Source organism: Typopeltis vanoorti, chromosome 1 (assembly GCF_054136105.1).
Source record: "Typopeltis vanoorti isolate ZY-2024b chromosome 1, IOZ_Tvanoo_1.0, whole genome shotgun sequence".
In the NCBI taxonomy this organism is placed as follows: Eukaryota; Metazoa; Arthropoda; class Arachnida; order Uropygi; family Thelyphonidae; genus Typopeltis; species Typopeltis vanoorti.
Window position 1 is genome coordinate 136,902,086 of NC_143549.1, and position 23,792 is coordinate 136,925,877.

The 23,792-nt window shown below is 35.8% G+C and overlaps 1 protein-coding gene across 3 annotated transcripts in view; it reads left to right on the plus strand.

Annotated features, from left to right (window-relative positions):
* The window catches only part of bchs (WD repeat and FYVE domain containing 3 bchs), a 1,305,514-nt gene that overhangs the window by 227,343 nt on the left and 1,054,379 nt on the right, over nucleotides 1–23,792 (plus strand). For all 3 annotated transcript variants that reach the window (XM_090399415.1, XM_090399420.1, XM_090399430.1), the window contains exons 12-13: nucleotides 5,105–5,197; nucleotides 21,384–21,577. In XM_090399415.1, coding sequence (XP_090255541.1) covers nucleotides 5,105–5,197; nucleotides 21,384–21,577 — 287 coding nt within the window. The remainder of the gene's footprint in view (nucleotides 1–5,104; nucleotides 5,198–21,383; nucleotides 21,578–23,792) is intronic.

The window sequence follows — 23,792 nt, forward strand, 5'->3', positions numbered from 1 at the left end:
ACTACTGCTTGATATAATGTTCCATTTACACCATATAATGTATCATTTTGAAAAACTCATAAAGTGAAAATCTGATCCTTAAGACTTCTGTTTTGCATGAACTCAAACTTGTTCTTCTTCAACTATTCCTTCCACACTTTTCTTTAGCTTTTTCTCAAGTGTGCTTGCATAAATCTTACTTGAAATGATCAATATGGAAATTCCTCTAATTCTCTGTTTCTTTTCCTTTTTATAAACGAGTGCTATGAGTGCTTTTCTCCAACCATCTGGAATTTGATCTTCTGACCAGGCCTCCTTTATTATGTTTCCATGTTCTTAGGAACTGATCTAAGGTCTTATGGTAACTAAAAAGACTGGCAGAAGAAGGATATGCACAACAGGTGTTTGTTGCAAGGAAAAAAGAGGAAGACTAAGATCCAATGTTAAATATGATCATATTGGTGACCTGACAAATTAAATGGATTAATTGGAAGAAAATTGTTTGGATGTTAGCAATAATGTAAATTTAATTAGTAAATTGTAACTGAGGTGAAGTGAACATCCTCTGCACAGAAGAAGCCTAGCTGCAAAAATACTTCATGAACCAACTATGGATAAAGGATTAAAATAAGAATATACTTTCTAGTTTCTCAGCTTTTGTTTTGGGTATGTTATATAGACAATGTTTTTGCTATCTGGCCCCACAACGAAGATAAGTTACTTGCCTGTCTAGCAAATACAAACAATCTACATCCATGAATTAATTTCTCAGTGGAAATAGAAAAAGAAAGGAAAATAGCCATCCTGGACATCCTACTCTACCCTTCATCATCAGGTGAACTGATTGCTTCTGTTTATTGAAAACCTACCTTTACTGGATGCTATATTAAACAGCAGTATGCCCACCATCCTTCTTGGAATATTGGAATTATCAAAACTTTATTACATCAGGCTTACATTATATTTTCTCTCTACTACAGTACAAACTTCTTGAAATCACACTATATGTGAATTTCAATGGCATCTCAGAGTGGACCATATAATGTATCTTTGACTCCTATAATCCGAGCTCAAGTAATGAAACAGTACAAAAAGTTCCTATCCTATACATTTGTGGCATCTTGGAATCAATCTTTAGAATCCTTAAAAAGTATAATCTAGTAGCTACATTCATTCCTTTCAACAAATTATCAGCTTGGTTTTCATCTTCTAAAGATAAAGGATCCCCCTTTTCACTTCCTGGTATTTAACAAGTTATGCATGACTGTCATATTTCATACTTCTGACAAAGTGGATGTTCAGTTTAAGAAATGAATGCAAGAAAACAAAACTTACGTTATTAATAGGAAATCTGGCTCTGAACAGCATGGATTAGATATCGACTATAATATCCTATGGTCTGGAACATGCTCTATTGTGGCAGCCATAAGTTCGAACATTCATTTAGTTTTGATCATCCAATTATGACTTTTGAATTCATGGATTATGAATATTCATCTCATGCTGATAAAGGGAAAGAGAAAGATAGAGTTGTCTTCATCGGCAATTTCCTGATATGCACCCTCATAGGAGGTACAGGCTACTATGACAGCATGACTGCATGATTAAGTTTACATTACTACTGATATTCTAGCAACAATTTTCCTCCAAATTAGTCTATTACTTGTCGCCACCCAAATATTGTGATATCTAAGATTTTGGTTTTCTCAGGCACTTCTGAGTGAATCAGTTCATCTAGGTGTTAGTCTTCCTCTGGGTGTTTTCCCTGCCTTCTTGGATTCAAACCCTTATTTTACTCACCTGTCCTCTTCAATTTAAGTGATCACACTATTTTAGATCTGCTCTGCTCACACATTCTTGAATGTTAACATTGTCAAGTTCTTTCATAATGTCTTCATTTTTATTATGATTCTGCCATTGATGCCATTTGCTTACTCTACTGTCTTTTCTTCAGAACTTTCATGTCTGTGTGGTCTTTGATGAAGTGCTTTATTTCTAACCCAACTCTCAGAGCCATAACTTAAAACTTGGTTGAACATGTATATTGCCAGCTTGTTCTGGCTAATTTCTCTCTTATTCCACATAAATTTATTCAAAGCATCTCACATTATCAGCTTTGCTTATAATGTTGTCTGTTTCCATAATTAATTTGCCATCTTCACTGAAAACCATACCTAAATAGCTCAAATATTTTACTTTTTCTATAGCATAGATAAGAGTATGGCTGATTGACAGATATCAAATTGTGGTATATGGGGAGGGGGATGCGAGTGCAAGATTTAATGGACCAAGGATCAGGCCTTGGTCCATTGTTATTCAATCTTTACATTAATGACATTGGGACAAATTTGACAGGTGATAGCTGTTTGCTGGTAATGCAAAGATAGGAAAGGTAATCAGGAATGCAGCATCTGATATGCAGTCCTTACAGAATGATTTGAATTGGCTGGAATTGTGGTCATGTTAAAATGTCTGTCATTTCAATGTTAATAGCCCCCCCCCCCACCCCCCCCCCCCCCCACCCCCCCCCCCCCCCACCCCCCCCCCCCCCCACCCCCCCCCCCCCCCACCCCCCCCCCCCCCCACCCCCCCCCCCCCCCACCCCCCCCCCCCCCCACCCCCCCCCCCCCCCACCCCCCCCCCCCCCCACCCCCCCCCCCCCCCACCCCCCCCCCCCCCCACCCCCCCCCCCCCCCACCCCCCCCCCCCCCCACCCCCCCCCCCCCCCACCCCCCCCCCCCCCCACCCCCCCCCCCCCCCACCCCCCCCCCCCCCCACCCCCCCCCCCCCCCACCCCCCCCCCCCCCCACCCCCCCCCCCCCCCACCCCCCCCCCCCCCCACCCCCCCCCCCCCCCACCCCCCCCCCCCCCCACCCCCCCCCCCCCCCACCCCCCCCCCCCCCCACCCCCCCCCCCCCCCACCCCCCCCCCCCCCCACCCCCCCCCCCCCCCACCCCCCCCCCCCCCCACCCCCCCCCCCCCCCACCCCCCCCAAACAGTCTTCCGTGAGTATACCATCAATGGATGGTACATCTGTTATGGTATACTCATTAGGTCCTTAAATGCTGCAAGCTACCAGAAAGTGCCCAGCGAGCAAGTGGTGGCCAACCCCATGCCATTAATGACTGGGGGTCAACATAGATTATCCAGGCTCATACAGACCAACTACAGAGCAACAGTGACACGAATCACATCCAGTTTCACTGTCGGAGGTCCAATCAGCATCAGCAAGCAAACAGTACAGCGTACCCTCTATATCATGGGTTACGGGAGCTGTTGCCCTAATCATTTACCACTGTTGACAGCTCGTCATTGGGCATTACACATTGCCTGGTGCTGGGACCATCAAAACTGAACCTCTGCAGAGTTGACCAGAGTCATGTGGTCTGATGAATCCCGTTACCAGTTGTACCGAGCTCACTGGAGGGTGCAGGTGTGGCGTCGACAGCATGAGATTATGACCCCATGCCAGGTCATTTCTGTTGATGGTTTGGGGAGCCTTCTCATATGGCACATTAGGTCCTTAAATGCTGCAAGCTACCAGAATGCGCTGACTGATCCCTACACACTTTCATGGCCTTTGTGCATCCTGCAGCCGATTGTCTGTTGCAGAAGGACAATGCACCATCCCACTGGGCTGCATCAACCCAGGCATGGCTCAAGGAACACTCATCTGAGTTTTTGGAACCATTTCTGTACATTTCCTGCACCAACCTGACATATTTCTCTGGCACCTTCTTCTCCCTCAGACACCTCCAAACTTCTTGCCTTGGCACTCTATCGTATGCTTTCTCCAGATCAATAAATACCAGATGTAGCTCCCTTTTGTTTCTCTCGATATTTTTCCATCATCTGTCGTAACCCAAAGATAGCATCTGTTGTTGATCTACCAGGCATGAAGCCAAATTGTTCAAACTGTTTTATGGAAATAGCCTTCCTGACCAACTGTTTCCTAAAGACTACAACCTGTGTTTATTCATTGTATGTTCCTTCTTTTTTAATCCTTATTCACATGCTTCTGATTTGCTATAGGTATTGGAATATCTTGCAAGTGTAGATTGATTGATTGATTTAAAAGAAAATCCACGAGAAGTAACTGTTGATGCATCTCTTAATACAAAATGAATTTGGTATATGTTTTATAATATGTAATATTATTAATTCAATTTTGAACTCAGTCTGCCTCTCAGTTATCTTATTTTGGAATTTAAATGAATTAAGATGACCATTACCTTGGTTATTAGAAGCTTGCAAGGCTAGAAGTGTTCTGCATTTGATCTTCATGATTTGATAATTCTTGGTCCACCTGCTGTACTAATACTATGTTGATTTCTGCCTTTTTATAGGTGGGATTCATATTTAAAACAACAACAAAAAGTTAACTCGATACTCTGATATCTTCATCTTCTGTTTAACTAAGAGTAACTTTTCTTTTCACAGGATAGTTACTCCTGCCTGCTTTGTGTCAAATTTTTAACTGTATTTATTCTTTGCTGATATGTGTGCCTTGCTGAATGAAAAACATGAGCTTCTGGGAGAATGATGAGACTGACTGACTTTTAGTTTAAAAACCTTCAAAAGGTTCTTTGCTTCTTAGAATTTATTCAAACCCTGGCCTTTCCATCCAGAGGACATTGCTATGTTAACTTAGTTACAGAGGCTTTTTTTTTTTTTTTAGGTATAATGGAATATGCATGTGCAATTGTATATTTAGCTGACTGATAGTAAATTGCCAGTGCACCTACATAATTGAGAGATCATTGTGTGTATATGTGCATGCATATCCTCATGAGAGCCATAGCAGATGTCATTAGTATACAGTACATCATAATGCCATATGATTATTTCCTGATTTTATTATCAAACTGATGCATGTGTAATTTCATATTCAGGTAATTGAATGTCAGTGCAACCACCTTATCATGAAATCATTGTGTGTGTGTGTGCATGCATTCATGTGTATCCTCATGAGATCCATAGCAGATACTAGTATTCAATAAATCCTGGATTTCATTATCAGATGTAGTTTATATAAAGTTCGATGGAAAATTAATATTGCATATTTCTTATAATTAAAGAATTATATATCCTTTTAATGTTAAATTTTGTGTTTTACTTATATTAGCCAAAGTTATAATACCAGAGGAACAGCAAACTTTGGGATCTCTTGTGATGGAAGCATTAACTTCCCTTCTTAGCAATAATTCAAGTAATGCTAGTGAGTAGAAATATTTTTTTCTTAGATTTTGTAAAAATTTTTGGTTTAACCAAACTTTCTGTAATTAATTCATGAGCTTTTATTAGGTTGCAGTATGATATATAAAGAATATTTTGTTTTGCTTTTACATAAAAAACAGTGTAATTTGCTGTTCTGGCACACACACAAAAAAAAAACAAAAAAAAAACAGGTTACTTTCATGCAGCAAGTATTATTTTAATATTTCTGGGTTCTTTTCAATATGTTTATAAAAAATCTCATGCACTATATTCACTTATATGAGTCTCATAAGACAAGAAATATAACACAAAAGAAACATTATTAAATAAATTTTAAACATTATACAATTATAATTCATGTACAATTCATTCAAAAAGATTTCATAACAGATACACTTTCTTTCTAAATTCCACACAAGCTTAATTTCTGGAATGAAACAGAACAAACAAAACAGATTTCCTTGCCAATCCATTATAGAAATTATTATTATTATTATTATTCAGGCCTCCATGGAGTCAAAAGACTCATCGCGGAGGTCCTTCTTAAGAAACACAAAGTCTATCAAGACTCATCATGGGAGGTCCTTCCTAGGAATCACAAAGTCTTTCATACCACTCTTTAAACTCATTCACCGCTCTCACCACTCTATCAGGCAATCCATTCCATGGTTCAACCACCCTCCATGCAAAGAAACTACTCCTCACCCTCTTGCTCACAGTTTCCATTTGTAACTTCCAGGAATGGCCCCTTGTCATCACTCCTTCCCGCTGTTCAACCAAGCAAAAGAACTCCCCAGTGTCAACCCTGTAACCACCTCTCAACAGTTTAAAAGTCTCAATCATATCACCTCTTCTTTTTCTATCCACCAAACCCTGCAGTCTACATTCCCTCAGCCGATCCGCATGACTAACATTGTACAGTCCTGAAACCATCTTTGTTATCCACTTTTGTACCCTTTCCACTGTTAATTTATCCCCTTCAAATCCTGGTGACCAAATCTGAGAACAATAGTCTAAGTGTGGTCTGATCAGAGTCTTATACAACGGAATGATAACTCTTTTTCTCTCTTCAGGTCAGTGTTCTTCTCATTATTGCAGCAATCCTCTGTGTTACCTTCACCACCTTTGCAATATGTCCCCTAAATTTCAGATTTCTGTCAATCATCAACCCCCAGATCTCTTATCTCCCCTTCTTCCTCCACTATAGCTTCTCCCATAGAGAATGCAGATCACATCAGAACAAATCGCATCGATGTGTCCCAAACCTCAAGACCTTACATTTTGCTGCATTAAACTGAGACCCCCATTCATTTGCCCATCTGTCCAGTTTATTCAAATCCTCTTGCAGGGCTATCACATCTGCACTGTTACTAATAGCCCTTCCTAGAATCGCGTCATTCACAAACAACTGAATATCCCCCTGCAATCCACTGACAATGTCATTGATATAGGTCCCAGTACTGAGCCCTGTGGGACACCACGTGTAACCCTCTGTCTCCTTGAAACTGACCCACCATACACAACTTTTTTGATACCTATCGGACAGCCAATCCTGAATCCAGTTGACCAATCTGACATCCAGACCCATGTGCTGCAACTTAAATATGAGCTTATCATGTGGCACCCTGTCAAATGCCTTCGCTAAGTCCAAGAAAATGGCAGCATATGCCTTTCCCTCATCTGCTGCTCTTGTAACTATATTATAAAAGGCTAGCATATTGCTAAAACAAGAGCACCCCCTTCACAAATCCATGTTGACTCTCACAGATAACATTACCCTCATCTGCCCAATGCTGTAAACGGTCCCTCACTAATTTCTCCAACATCTTAACTACTGATGACACTCAAACTGGTCTATAATTAGACACTTCAAGTCTGTTACGCCCTTATGCAATGGCACTATCTTACCTTCCTTCCATTCCATGGGCACCTTTCCAGTAGCCAGACTTTCATTGAAAAGCCAGGTCAAAGGCACTGTCAGTTTTTTAGCACATTCTCTCAAAACTTGTGGTGAAATACCATCCAGTCCCACAGCTTTGCTGGCATTTAGAGTATTCAGTATTTGGAACACATTTTTTCTCCTGCACCTGTAAACCTCGAACCTACCATATCCCTCTAGTATTAAAAATTTTCCTCCAGGATGAAATACTCAATAAAGTGTTCATTGAACAATTCCACTATGTCCTCTGCATCAGTCACTCTATTCCCATCTTTATCCTGCAATATCATTCTTCCACAGTCATTTCTCCTCCTACTGGCCACATAGTTAAAAAATTCCCAATGATTTTCTTTGGATCATAGGGCCAATCTCTTCTCATATTCCAGTTTTGTCTTCCTTACCATACTAATCACTCTCCTGGCCTGTGTATTATAATCTTCACACATCTTCTCTTCACCTGTCTCCATAGCCTCTTTTTCACATGCAGTTCCTGTTTAATATCGTTTGTCATCCACTTTACTCCAAATTGTGTCCTCTTCTTCACTCGTGGAATACAGCTTACCATTGCTGCTAACAAATATTCCTTCACAATTTCCCTAGCACTAACGATATCCCATCCTTCCAATTCCTCCCTCCGTGAAACTTCCCCAAGTTTATGTCTTAGACTATTATAATCACCTGCCTTATAATTCCACATACGTTCCCGTCTCTGTGATACTCCTGCATGAATATTCATCTTCCAAGTCAAAACCATATGGTCACCCTTTCCAACTGGTGGGAGAGGTGTCATATCAGTTATTATCAACTCTTCTGATGCTATGACCAAATCCAAAACTCTTGAACCTCTTGTTCCCTCTATTACATGTTGCCTAAGATATTTGTCCCTCAAGAATTCTAGAAATTCCATTCCCTTATTGCTGCATGCATCTTCCTCTCTCCAATTTATACTGCTATAGTTAAAATCTTCCATAGCAATCATTCTTGCACTTTCCAAACTCAACTGTCTAAACATCTCCTGATCCCTATCCTCTGTGCTCCTTAACAACTGAAATTCTTCTCACTCTGACTCTAGTCTTATATTTTTCTTAATTCTTTTCCTAAGACTGTAAGAAAAAATATTCTTGTTCTATCTCAGTAAACTTTAGTGTAAACGTTCAACAGAAAAATGACCTTGCTATAAAAAATTATCCATGAGGAGAAAACACGTAGAACAAACTGGGGCTTTATAGTTGCTCTTCATGACATGAAATTAGTTTCTTTCTTTTGTCAGAATAGTCTCCTTCATGTTTGTAATATTATATGAGAATTTAGCTATTCGTCTTGTAAATGTGGGAACTCACACCTTCACAACTGTGCTACTGTTTATCCTTTTAGTAAACTTGGAGGCCTACATTTTTATCTTCTGGTGGTTGTTGGAAAATCCATTGGAAAAAAAACTTTTTGAGAAATCTATAGATGTACAAATTCATTTTTGTTTTTTTACCCTTCTCTCTAAATTGAACCCATATTGTTATTTCAATATTCACATTAACACAACCAACACAACTTAACTTTACACTTGTTGTTGCTAATTGCGCTCTGTCTCATTGTCTGTGCACGTGCACACTGGCTTCAAGTTGCTGGTTGAGACCAGCGGCATAGGACTCGCCATGTAAAATGGATTTTTAAGTAAGGAAAAGTTTTAGTCTATTAAAATAAAATAATATAATTTCTTGATAGATGCTGCTTGAAAATAGGTGCAGTTCTTGGACTTAAACTGTGAACTCCATGCATTGTCTCTATCGCCATTTTGAATCAACCAATCAACACTGATGTTTAGCTATACTTTGTAACATAAAGTTACGAACTGTTTTAATAACAACTACAAAATTTCGTAAAATTATTTAGTGATGTAATTTTTATTATATTTGTAGAAATTAAGACAAGTAAATTTAATTATAATGATAAATTAAATTTTTTGACAGAGTATTAAAAGAAAACTGCATCACATTACTGTAATGTGGAAGCAGAATGAAATACATTTAATTATCCCACTTTCCTTCCAATTTTTTTTTTATGATGCTTAATATATAAGTTATCTGATTTATTAAAAAAAGAAAATGTGGAGTGTTGTGAATGCAAGCTATCAGATACTCCACAATGACTGCCCCGCCTCCAGCCCCTTTAAGTAAAAAAAAAAAAAAAAAAAAAATCCATCTTTGGAAAAAAAAAAACGCCACTCCATGTACAGCAAATATCTTTCTTTTTCATGGATAGTCTTAAATAACCTCCAAACTTTTTTCTTTAATCTAAAACTAGTAGTAACTAGTGTTTTCTGCAGTAATTTTCTTACAATTTCCTTCATGTGATGATGTCTGTAAGTGGTTCCTTTCCTCTTAAATGAATTCTAATGTGACATAAGATCTAACAAAATCCACATCTTGGTTCAGTTGGCCAGTAGTATCTGTCAGAAATATGTTGCAAGGTTTTCCTAAAACCTACTTGTCCTGACAGAGGAGTAAAATGAGTTTGGTAAAGTATCCTGGCTATCATTTCACTTGGAGTTATTACTTTTATTTTTATTTATTAATGTTTATAGGCGAAACTGTTTTCTCTGTATTCCAATCTTCTTCACTCCAAAATTTTTCATTTTATTGTTTCAGAGGCTGAAACTGGTGCAACACAAGCTTTCTTCAAAATGTGACTTTAAGAGAGAGTCTGCCAGTGAGTTTTTAATACCTGCTCTTTAGCTAACTTTAATGTTAAATCGTGTGAAAAGGCTTAACCATGTGGAATGTTAAATTCTTGTATTTCAATATCCATCTAATTATTCTTTGATTTTTGTCTTTCATGCTTAGAAAGGATAATGGCTATGATCTGACTTGACCTCAGTGTCTTGACCACATGAAAGATATTTAAGTTTCCTCAGTGGAAAAAAAGTAATTGCCATCACCTCATTTTCATTCACTGAGTAGTTGAGTTCAGGACCATTTATCTTCCTGATAAGAAAAGCTATGATTTTAATCCTTGAGCTCCCTTCTGCTCAACTACTGTAGCAATACAATCATATGATGTATCAGTTGAGATGTAAAATTTTACTTCCAGGTTTGGGTGAGCTATAACAGGAGCATCTATAGCAGGAACCTGCCATAGATGTTCAAAAGCCTTCTTCTCCTTTATTTTTCACTTACATCACTTACATCTTGATATGTACAGAACAGTTAGCTTTTCACAGATACAGATCTCTTGGAAATCTGAAGACTTAAAAGGAGGAGAATGTGAATCGTTTGATTGTGAAACTGGAAATTTATATTTGTTGAAAGTTTTTTTTTCACTTGTTGGCTTCAACTGATGAGACTTCAATAAAGGTTGAAATCAGTCTGGGTAGTGGTCCTTCTCATAATGCTTCGCATTATACATGTCTGTAAGGATATGTGCTTTGCATATACAAGTAGCCCAATCACAAAGCGACTTCACGTGGAAACTTTGTTTACTTACACTTGGACAAAGGATGGAAAACCAAGCATGTAATTTCTTGGCATCTTTAATTTATGGAAATTTATAATTTGGACTTTCATATTTCCAATCCTTTGAAATCTTATGGATCTTGATTCATAATAACAAGAATATCTGTTAAAAGTAAAATTTCTTCCTCACCAATAACAACAAAGGCATTACTGAGTATTGCTTTTATTTTAAAATCTGAAAATTTAATATTAGTTATTAAAACTTTAGTAGGTACATTCTCTTCATTTAAAATGCTGTTTAAAGTCGCTTAAGAGTCTGTATTTTCTGCTTCCCCTTGTAAGCCATCCTTTACCATCTAAAAAAAATTCCATGTTATATTAGGTGCATGGACTTTTGTTTCCAAGAGTATACCTTGTATGTGATTCCTAAAGAATTGCAGCTGCAATATTCAGATACTCTGAGTTAACAGAGACTGAGGTAGTTAAGCATTTAGGAGTTGAAACATGAATTGCATTTCTATTCTTGCCATTTTCTGAATATTGTTTGTAAAGCTTATGAGTTTGCAACACATTTAAATTAGAATTATCTTCTTTTATCAAATTAGAACATGGGAAATTAGTTTTAGTATTTGATTTAAAGTGTTTTGAAAAATTTGCAGTGCAGTCCATTATGCCTCATATTTCTGCTAGATCTACAGAAACTTGTACTACAACTGCTCAGCATCCTTTTACAGTTGAACTGCATCTCACCTGCTACTCCTAGTCATCTTTCATTCCTTCCACCTCAAGTCTGTGGAACAGTCTCCCTCGTGAAGCATTTCCAAAGGACTACAATCTTCAACAATTCAAGAAGAATATCAACAGATTACAGGAAACCTTGCTTAGCATGATTAATTAATCCATCAATTAATGCACGCTAAGTGAAATCACATTAAGCGAATACAATAAACAATAGGAATAATTATAATTTATTAATCGGTTAGCATACATTTTGAAAAAAAAAATTACAGTATAAGTTATATTAGAGTATAAAATCATCAAAGTTAATAAAAATCAGTTGCTTAAATTTTTATTTAATGTCTAAACATTTGATTGAGCTACTTTTTTTTTACAAAAAAATTAAGTAAAGATGTTTGAATTGTTCGACTTTTTCATCTTGTCATGCAATTTGCGATAGCTGGCAGTTGCTTTTATCAAGATTTTAGTATACTCATTTTAGAAATTATGGACTTTACAACCATGTTATGAATAACTTTTAATTTCCCGACGTTTCAATCTTAATATTAAGATCATCATCTGGAGTATGTACAAATATACAAGGACAAGCTGAGTTACATTACACACAGTAAGAAGAAACAATGATTTCATCACTGGTTATTCTACTGGTAGTGGAAAAAAAAATACAAATAAATTAATTATTTAGAAACTACATCATAGCTAAATTCTATTTAAGATAACATGAGAAAAACATTATTTCTTATAGATAGTTTTCTTTTAGTAACAATGATGTCCTATTTTTAACATTACAATTGTTATTTTAGATTTAGGATTCTGGATTACCTACAGTCTCCTGTTTTTAGTTAACTTTTAGAGAGAAAGGTTCCGTGGGGAGAATATGTGCCTTCCATATGCTTGGGATTTTTAGACCATCATTATTATTCAGATTGGGGTGGTTGATAAGAATCTCACAGGCTTCCTTAAATTTGTATTCATACCATGTTTTGGTGTGATGTAAACAACTGGTGCTTTTCCAGTCAATTCTATGTAAAGTGTTCAGGGCATGATCAGAAAGGCCAGCTCCACCATTTATATAAACCAAACCACTTATATAGAAAAAATGAATCTGCAAGTCTCAGACAATAGTACATACCAACGTGTTAACTACAACCCAACCAAAAGAACAAAAAATTCATAAACATAATCAAAGACATTACATTAGAAAAAGATGATTTATTAGTCAGTTTTGACGTCTTCTCTTCCCTCTTTACGAATGTCCCAATCAATGACACATTCTTTTAGGTGTCATTAATACTCTAAAAAACAGGACTTTGAAGATCTACTCCAATGAACATGTGCTGAAAGACGAATTTAAAGTTATCAGCAATACTTTTCTAAAAAAATGGTTACAGCCAAAACACTATTAACAAAATTCTCTACAAGACCTCAATAAAAAACAAAGATAAATCAGACTACAATAAAACTATAACCATTCCTTACATTAAAGGGATATCAGATAAAATAAACAGAATACTACAAAGATACAACCTCAAAGCCACCTTTAAACCCCCTGCAAAATTAAAAAGCTAACTCAACTCATCCAAAGACAGACTCCTTCTGTTGGCCAACCCTGGAGTATACCGTATTTATTGCACCTGTGATATACCATATATAGGGGAAACAGGATGCACAATTCCTATCAGACAAAAGGAACATAAATGACACATTAAATATAATAACTATGGTGAAGCTGGCCTTTCTGATCATGCCCTGAACACTTTACATAGAATTGACTTGAAAAGCACCAGTTGTTTACATCACACCAAAACATGGTATGAATCAAATTTAAGGAAGATGATTCTTATTTTTAGAGGTACCTGTGGCATAGTATAATTATTAAAAGAACACATAAGACCACAGTAATAACTTTTAATTAATAAAGGTACAGATATTTCATACTAAAACTAATAGTACATCTTCAGTGTCACACAAACAGTTGTAGGAATGAAATATAAGTAACGAACATTCTGTGGATCACCTATTAAATTACAATTGTTGCTGCATGCTAGGAAATGATAGAAATAATAATTATTAATCTTTAAGATAATTGGTTTTTTTATTAATAGCATAAAATAAAAGTCTCCCAGATCTTCAAGAGAGAGCAATCATTTCGATTTAAATTCGGTCGGTGTAAAATAGCTTCACAACTTTCTTTAAAAAGGTGTTCATATTTGAACCTGCATCTATGGAGGAGAATAGCTTTATCCCACTGGATATTATGAGTAGTGTTAATGCTGTGTTGTGCTAGATCAGACTTCTGAGGTTTGTTGTATTCAATATAATATTGATGTTCCTTAATTCTTTTTTTTTTTTTTCCCACAGAACAGCCAGTTTGTCTGCCATGGGTTTGTCAGCCCTCTGTCTCCACCTTTGGCAAACTACTTTTTGAAACAATTTGAAGACACTATGCTTTCATCCATTTATCCTCAACCATCTCTTTGGTATCGTTATGTTGATGATGTTTTTGCTATTTGGTCATATACTGAAGATGAGCTTTCCACATTTCTACAACAGATAAATAGCCTTCACCCACGTATTCAATTCAGCATGGAAAAAGAAAATTCTGGTACTTTACCATTCTTGGACATCCTCCTTACTCGAACTTCTTCTGGTACCTTATCTGCAAGTGTCTTTTGAAAGCCAACATTTACTGGCAGATACATTCATAAAAAGTCTTTTATGAATTTTAATCATAAAAATGAATCATAAAAAATTTTTGAGACGTGTGCTCACCACACATCTCAAAAATTTGGCATTCTTAAATCTCTAATTAATAGAGCACATAAAGTTTGCTCTTCTCCAGTAATCTTACAACAAGAACTTTCCATCATTAAAAAGTTAATGGAATTGAATAATTACAACCCCAATCAAATCCAACAGATAATTGAATCTTATGTTCCAATACCTAAGGTTTCCTCAACAGTCCACAGAGTTCCAATCTCTTACATTCCAGGAATCTCAGAACCTATAGGTAGAATTTTGAAAAAGTACCAATTGATTTCCACATATGTTCCTATCAACAAAATTTCCTCTTTATTGCCTTCTACAAAGGATAAACTGTCATCTCTATCTTTGGCTGGCGTTTACCAAATACCGTGTGAATGCGATGTTTCTTATTTTGGACAAACTGGCCATTCTGTGGAAAAAAAGAATTAAGGAACATAAATATTATATTGAATACAACAAACCTCAGAAGTCTGGTCTAGCACAACACAGTATTAACACTACTCATAATATCCAGTGGGATAAAGCTATTCTCCTCCATAGATGCAGGTTCAAATATGAACACCTTTTTAAAGAAAGTTGTGAAGCTATTTTACACCGACCGAATTTAAATCGAAATGATTGCTCTCTCGAAGATCTGAGAGACTTTTATTTTATGTTATCAATAAAAAACCAATTATCTTAAAGATTAATAATTATTATTTCTCTCATTTCCTAGCACACGGCAACAATTGTAATTTAATAGGTGATCCACCGAATGTTCGTTACTTGTATTCCATTCCTATAACTGTTTGTGTGACACTGAAGATGAACTATTAGTTTTAGTATGAAATATCTGTACCTTTATTAATTAAAAGTTATTACTGTGGTCTTACGTGTTCTTTTAATAAACAAATTTAAGGAAGCTTGTGAGATTCTTATTAACCATCCCAATCTGAACAATAATGATGGTCTAAAAATCCCTAGCATATGGAAGGCACATATTCTACCCACTGTATTGATTCTCGTAGACAGGCTTATACGTTGGTTATGTGTTATTAAAACACTTAAGGAATTGAACAACGTAGCTAAGGATATAAATTAAATTATACTTTAATAAATACTTTCCGATATTTCGGCAACATCACGTTGCCATCTTCTAAAGGAACTTACAAAAAAAAAAGGTACGTGCATGTAGGCACTACAACACAGTAACTGGGAATGAAGAGATGAAGCTATTGTTCTCCTAAAAGTCCTGATGGTGCCCTCTAGCAGGCTAAGTAGGTGTTCTTGGCCATTGGGCTGAAGGTCTGCTGATGTAAGCCTCCCAAATTTGGGGCAGTCGCATACAACCAAATTTGTTGAGGTTTGGAGAATTTCTTATTGCTGAGGCTGATTCCATAAATAATCTTTCAAATTTGTATTTGCTACGGTGTATTACTGTAGCTTTTTTCCACCGTATTCTGTGGCGTGTATTCAGAGCATGGTCTGCAAGACTAGAATGGCTGTACTTGTGAAACCAGATGTAGTCCTTGTGTTCAGAAATTCTGATATTCGCTGTCCTGCCTGTTTGGCCAAAGTAAGACAGTTTACAACTGCAAGGGACCTGGTATACACCAGGTAGCTCTAGGGTAAATGGTTGGTCTTTATTGGAGCGGATAAGGGATGCCAATTTTTTGTAAGGTTTTAACAGGAGGTCAGGTCATGCTTTTTTAAGATTTTGGTAATCTTTTCTGAGGTGCCTCGGATATAGGGAATGGTGATGGATTTAGAGTAATCCTTGTTGTGGAGGGGGGGGATCTGTGGTTTGTAGGTTCTAATATTTTTGGTTTTTTTGGGAGGGGGGGGGGGGGCATTGGCTGAGAAAGTGTTAAGGATGTGCTTTAGTTCAATGTTTAGGGCCATGTCGTTAGAACAGATTAGATTAGTTTAGCCCTGTTGTATAGTGTTTTCACCACTCCATATTGTTGTGAGGGGGGGGGGATTGTTAGGCTGGCAGGTGACTAGTGTGTCTAGGAAAGGGAGGCTGTTTTTTTTCTCTTTTTCCAGGGTGAATTTGATTCTGGGGTGTTCGTTGTTTAAGTGTGTTAAGAAGGAGAGAAGTGTTTCAGAACCATGTGGCCAAATAGCAAACACATCATCAACATAGCAAAACCATATGGTTGGTTTTTGTGGGGCAGAGGCTATGACTTTTTCTTCTAAGGTCTCCATAAAGAAATTGGCCAATGGTGGGGAGAGTGGTGAACCCATGGCTGTCCTCTCTATTTGTTTGTAGAATTTTCCCTGCCAAACGAAATAGCCTGAGTTCATTGGGAACTGAAATAAGGCTGAGATATCAGGAGTAAATTTAGCTTGGATTAGCTCTAAAGTTTCCTTGAGTGGGACATTTGTGAATAAAGAGGAGACGTCAAAGCTGACCATTATGTCAGTACATTGGAGTGTAAGGTTTTCTATGCTGGCTTTCAAATGGGCTGAGTTTTTTATGTGTGATGGTGTGCTGCCAGTATAGTGTGTGAGCTCTTTGGCCAAATGTTTAGCTAATTTGTATGTGGGGGAATCAATGCCATCCACTAAGGGACGTAATGGCAATTTTCTTTATGTATTTTTGAGAGTCTGTAAATACGGGGTTGTATAGAATTATACGGCTTTAATCTGTTGGTAACTTTTACAGGCCAAGAAGTGACTCTCTTAAGGAGCCTGTGAAGTTTTCTAATTTGAGAGTTGGTGCGATTGTAATTGATAGGGAGGTAAGTAGCCCGATCTAATAGAAAAGCATTCAGCTTACCTGTGTAGTCCTTTTGGTTAAGGACTACAGTTGCATTTCCCTTATCCACTTTGGTGATAACTAATTTTTTATTATTCTTCATTTCCTGTAGAGCTTTATATTCCTTATTTTTTTATTTTATATTTTTTTTTATATTTTTATTTTTATTATAAAGGAATTCCTTATTCCTTTTAGGAGAACAATAGCTTCATCTCTTCATTCCCAGTTACTGTGTTGTAGTGCCTACGTGCATGTACCTTTTTTTTTGTAAGTTCCTTTAGAAGATGGGAACGTGACGTTGCCAAATTATCGGAAAGTATTTATTAAAATATAATTTATTTTATGTCCTTAGCTGCGTTGTTCAATTCCTTAAGTGTTTTAATAAATAGGACTGTAGATAATCTAGAATCCTAAATCAAAAATAACAATTGTAATGTTAAAAATGGACATCGTTGTTAGAAGACTATCTATAAGAAAGATATTTTTCTCATGTTATCTTAAATAGAATTTAGCTTTGATGTAGTTTCTAATTAATTAATTTGTATTTTTTTTTTTTTTTTTTTTCACAAGAGGTCATGCCAATAGAATAACCGGTGATTAAATCATTGTTTCTTTAGCTTACTGTGTGTAATGTAACTCAGCTCGTACTTGTATATTTGTATATACTCCAGATGATGATGATCTTAATATGAAGATTGAAACATCGGGAAATTAAAAGAGTTATTTATAACACGGTTGTAAAGTCCATAATTTCTAAAATGAATGCTGATCACCATGCAACACCAAAAGAAAGGATTTCGGTGGACGTTGAGGCTTCATTCTATATCAGGATCAGCATCAAACAAAATTTCCTTAGCATGCTCAATGTGATTGAAAACTAGCTCAAGTTCTTTGCAATTAGCTTCTTAGTCATAACATTCTCTTCTTGTTTTTGCTCCTTATCTTCTTCTTCATATGCACACTGTTTTTCAAGTTGAAGGAGATCATTCATGTTTAAATGTTCTGAATGGGAATCAAGCAAGTTTCTTACATCTTCATTATCCAGTTCATTAAATCCAAATTCTTTTCCAATTTTGCTGATTTCTTCAATAATGTTAGATCTTGGATTTTGCACACAATAAACTAACATAGGCTTGAGTTTAAAGTCACCTTCTGCATTGTCTCCTAATAAAAGCGTAAGACAATCTTTAGATACTTTGTATCCTGCTCGAGATGCTTCAGTTTTAGCTAGGAAAGTTTTTGTTGGCATACGGTTCCAAAAGAGAGAAGTTTTGTCGATGTTGAATATTTTCCGATCCTCATAATCACCCTCCTGAATTATCCTTTGCAATTCTTCAGGAAACTTGTCAACAGTCTAGTGCTTTATCAGCACTAGCAGATTCTCCAGTTATTCTTAGGTTATGTAGTCCAGCTCGATTTTTAAAATGGTCAAACAATCCTAAACTTGCAGTAAAGTTTTCATGGTATTTGTTTTTCCATTTATTGCGTTAGTGCCCAGGTTTCTGACCCATAGATGAGTATTAGTAATATACATTGGTTGAACACTTTACTTTTCAAGCAGATGGAGAAGATGGAATCCAAAGGCTAACTGTGTTCTTCTTTTAATTTCACTCTGTAATCCATTTTCAATGTCAAAATGTTTCCCCAAATATACATAAGAGGAAACTATTTCTATTGGCTCATCAAGTTTTATTTATTTTTGCTCTTAACTACCTAGTGAACAAAACTTTTGTTTTTTCTCTATTTATTTTAAGGCCTATCTTCTTGCTTTCTATGTTCAGTATATTTATCATTTCCTGGGTTTTGTGCTGATTCTGAAATCAATACAATATCATCTGTATTTCTCAAATTGGTTAATTTTTCACATTTTATTGTCATGCCTTTGGAAATCCAGTTAATTTTTTTCATCATCTTCTGAAATGCTTCTGTAAAATGTTTAGGGGATATATAATCTCCCTGTCTTATTCCCTTTTGTATAGGAATCTTGTTGCTTTCTATTTGTTGTCTTATAGTTGCTGTTCCATTTTTGTATACAGGAAAACTTTGCTTAACATGAATTCGATATGTGCGATAATAGTTAGCGCGATTGAGTGAAATGATACTATTTCCTGCTTAAAACGAGTAAATAATCAATTAATATGATTTTTTTATGGTATGTGAAATTTCTTGTTGATTATCTGCAGTGAGCAGTGACACTTGTCATGTAGCAGCTACTAGGCAGTAGCAGTGTTGCAGGTGGTGGCTGGCGACACTCAACAATTGACTCAAAGCTATCATCACAGGTGCACGGGCAAACTCTTTTCTCTTCCTCAATCATTTTTCTTCATTTTGCTTTAATTTAGATACCTATAAGGCTTTATTATATTCAACCCCTGATATGGAAAAGAGAGATTGATAAAGAAAGTGGCAGTAATAAAAAGAAGAGAAAAGTAACTGCATTAGAGGAAAAGTTGGAAGTCATTAAGAGACTTCCAATAGTTCGGACTATATTAAATAACTATTAACTGTTAACTCTTGTTGATAAACTCTACGTTGGCAACACATGACTATTAACTTATTTCAGGAAACTACAACGTATACTAAATATTAATTAAAAGAAAACTTTAATCACTACTTCCTATATTTTGGCAATGTTACATTGCCATCTTCATGGGAACCAGTTAAATTATATTAAATAAAAGTGAAAAATACAAAGAACAAGGAAAAGTTGCCACTGCTTCTTTAAGCCTGCAGATTACCCACAATAGAAGCCATTTAATGATTGAGATGGAACGTCTCCTATCATCTGGATTGAGGATTGTAACCAAAAAAGAATTCCTCTTAGTACATAGAATATTCAGGCAAAAGCTCTCAATATTTTTACCTCATTGAAAGAGACCAAATTTCAAAGGAATGTGAAAATTTCACTGCGCTTTTAGGATGGTTTGGTGGTGGGGGTGGGGATCTGCTTATGTGTGAAAATTGTTTAACCATTTTAACCATTCATCATAATTTTGTAGACTGCTTTTGTTATTTTAATGAGTGCAATTATTAATTTACATTTTAGCAACCTAGGCCTTATGCAGGCAAATTTTATCTGCTCTATTATCTATATCTTGTTTTTAAATTTTTACAGAAATACAAGCATGTAAATTTTAGAACTGTATATTCTAATATAGTAATTTTATTTTTATCCAGTTAAATACATCAGTTAAACTTTATTTACATTTATAGTTATTTGTTAGTTTTGTTTTGATTTGGCACATATAGCTTCAGATGCTACAGCACCTTAAAAAATTTAACTTAAAAACTCAATAAAAAATGAAAATAACTCTCTATCCTCTCCTTAATTTCAGCATAAATCTTCATGTGATGTTCCATCAAACACATCTGCAAAAATTATGTACAAAATTGCTGCATACAAAAATTACTATGTAAGCATCTCTTCTGTTCATTATATTTGTCGCCTTATTATAAAATACAACTAGATTACAGAAAAAAGGTTGCTCCTTAACAGATCCACTCTGGAAAGGTTCATATTCTCATTGGTCTAATTCTGATTCTAACAAGCTTCTCCAACACTTTTACCACTACCACCACAGCTGATAAGAAACTGGCCAACAGTTGCTTTCACTGACTTGGATGGCCTTTAATGCAACATCACTGTATTTCAATTCTTTCATCCTTCCTCGGTTGTTCTTGTTATTTACTCTTGTTGACCACCCAAGTTACGGATGCTGTTGGCTCGTTTGCTCATATGCTAAATCTTGCATCCAATCCTGTTACCTCCTCCATGTTTAATGCTATCCCAACCTTCATAGGCATTAGCAAAGACATCACACCTGACTTTCACTGGAGAAGCTTACTGGGTTTGAATCATGCATAGGATCTGCTGATGGCTGAGTGACTGTCCTCATTATGGAGGTCTGACATATGAGACCATCAGTCTGTTTTCTGTGTTTTTGACATTTTTTTATGCAGTTCCCACCCACGAAAAAGGTTGATTTGTGAACCTATAGTACATTTAGACCATGGCTGGGTTAAGGTTTTTTTTTTTTTTTTTTTTTTTTTTCCAATTTTTTAAAAATTTTTTATTATTGATTTTAAAATTTTTTACCTGGTCCAAAAACCTTGCTCTAGAGACCAAACATGGACATTTTTTCAAATGACAAGTTGGATGATGGTCTCGCACTGAATGATGAAATTCATCTCCTACTTAAGCTTTACTACAACACTAGACTGATCTTTCCTCCTAGAAACTCTGTTGTTTCATTCTACAAAACAGGAAGCTGGAAGAATCAAACCTCTGATTTATGTTAGTTGTTTAATATTGGCCACATAGCCTTCATTGATGCATCAGTCATTCCATCCAACTAGACACTGCTTTTAACCCATTTCCCTTCCCTTTCCCATTGAAATATAATAACATTATTTACCATATTTTAATTTTGAAATATTGCATTCAAATTTTCATTAATTACTTTAGCAGTTTCTGTTAATTTTCAGCAAAATTGGAACTCATATATTTTATTGACCTCTTATTTAAATGGTTATTATTTAATGCATTTCCCCTAATTAGGTGTATTTAGAGAATGTGGAGGTGCTCGATGTGCTCATAATCTGGTACCCTATCAGCTATGTAGACAGCCAGCATTAGGTATTGTACAGCAGTTAGTACTGAGTAATGGCGGAGATGATGACATGGGAACATTGCTAGGCCTCATGCATACTGCTCCCACTTTAGCCCTTGACTTGAAAACACATATCCTCAAGGTATTTTTAATGTACATAGTTGACTCTTTTTGATATATAAAGTATGAAATATTTTCATATGAAAATATAAAATCATGATGGATAATTAATGTATGTTGTACCATTTCAAATTTTAAAAAGTAAATTTTTTTAAAAAATATTAAAAAAAAATTTTTTTGAAAATGACAGTGGTATAGTATTTGACTGTATATATCTTTAAGTGTTATTTAAACTTTATAAACTATATGGTATACCATGAGTTGAGAAGCTCATGGTATACCATACTATTCTGGCCTGGATGGTCAAGTGAATAGTGTACCCCACCCTCAAACCAAAGGTTGGTTCAAATCATACCATAGACTGATGTTACAGACATCAGTATAAAAAATTAGAAGAACATAACACTTTTAACTTATGTATCTGAGAGAGCTGGTTTAGAAATAAAACACTTAAATATAACAAGGATCAGTATTTACATTTCATAGATCTGGAAAACGTGTATGACATGGTGCCAAGAGGAAATCTCTTCAAATGCTATAGTAGCATTTCATTGAGCAATACATAATCTCTATTTGAGCTGTAAGTCAAGAGTTAGAATTGGAGGAGGAAGATAGTTTGACGTTAAATTAGGTGTGCAACAAGGGTGCACATTATTTCAACTATTATTCATTATCTATATTGATCACATTAAGAAAGAAAGTGATATTACACTTAATATCAAAATTGATGATGCTAATCTCAGCTCTTTAGTTATGTTGATGATAGTATACTTCTAAATAAATTCAGTACATGTCTGTTCCTTGATTAAACTGAATAACTGTTGTAATAAATTTGGTATGAAAATCAGCAATTAAAAATACCAAGACAATGAAAATAGGCAGAACCATTGAAAACATCAACTGTATCCTGAATGGGGAACCTATAGAACAAGTGAAACATTTCGGCTATTTAGGCACAATTTTTAAGAAGATTATAAATATGGAAATAGACAACAGAATTAGTAAGAATGGTATGGCAGGAAGTCATTTGAATAAATTTATATGTGATAAGAGAGAAATTAGTCATAACGCTAACATAGCTGTGTACAAGACAGTGTTCAAACTAGTTTTAACTTATAAAAGCATTGATCAAAGACTGGTGACCACAGATATGAGAGTTCTGAGAAAGTTGAAATATATAATGATCTTTAATTGACCATGATTTATAGACATCTAATACCAACAAGTTTCAGCATAATACATAATGCTCAAAAATAGAGCTACAAACATCATCTCAGAGGATAAAGAATTCTGTGATGAAATTACTCATATATCAGAGACATTAATAAAAAATGGCTATCCAAAGAATCTAATCAACAAGATTCTTCATAGAAACCCCCCCCCCCCCCAACAACAACCTACCATCACTCAATACAGTTCATCCTTAGTTATTCCTTATGCAGGTACAGTGTCCGAGAAGATTGCAAAACATTTTAAACATTTCAACATCAGAGTTGTGTTCAAACCAGTCAAGACTGTCCATCATGTTTTTAGATCGCCAAAAGACATTAATCCTTTTTTCAAACACGCTGGAGTGTACAACATCCCATGTACTTGTGGTCTAAACTATATAGGACAGACATCGAGAAGCCTTGAAATTCCAGAAAAAAAAAGAACATATAGGAGATATTAATAACAACAGAACAGACAACTCAGGTCTAGCCCATCATTTCGCGATTACTAACCATACCATTGATTGGGATAGAAGCTCCATGCATTACCTAGAAGAAGATTTCCATTGTAGGAATTTCAAAGAAGCCATTATAGTTCTCCGTTCTGAAGAAAATCTTAACAGGAACCAGGGAATGATAATAGCTGACATACAGAAAATCTTAATAAGATCACTCAGTCTGCTAGAATTTAATTTCACTCAAAACTACAGAACAGGCTCACATAACAGTGACTAACACAACATGGTCCATGCATGTAATGTTACGCATTCTATTTTAATGTTTAATTTATACGATGGTGTTACTCCATTTTCTCTGTACTAGCCACTTTGAGAGTTTTTTTCTCTTACCGTTATAAGCCCTGAAGAAGCCGGACATCCCCTTCGGCAAAACTTTTTGGTATTAGATGTTTATAAATCATGGTCAATTAAAGATCAATATATATTTCAATTTAATTATATGTTTGAATGACCAAATATAATCTAAACAGTGAACAGTTCTGAGAAAGCTTAGTGGAGTGAACAGATA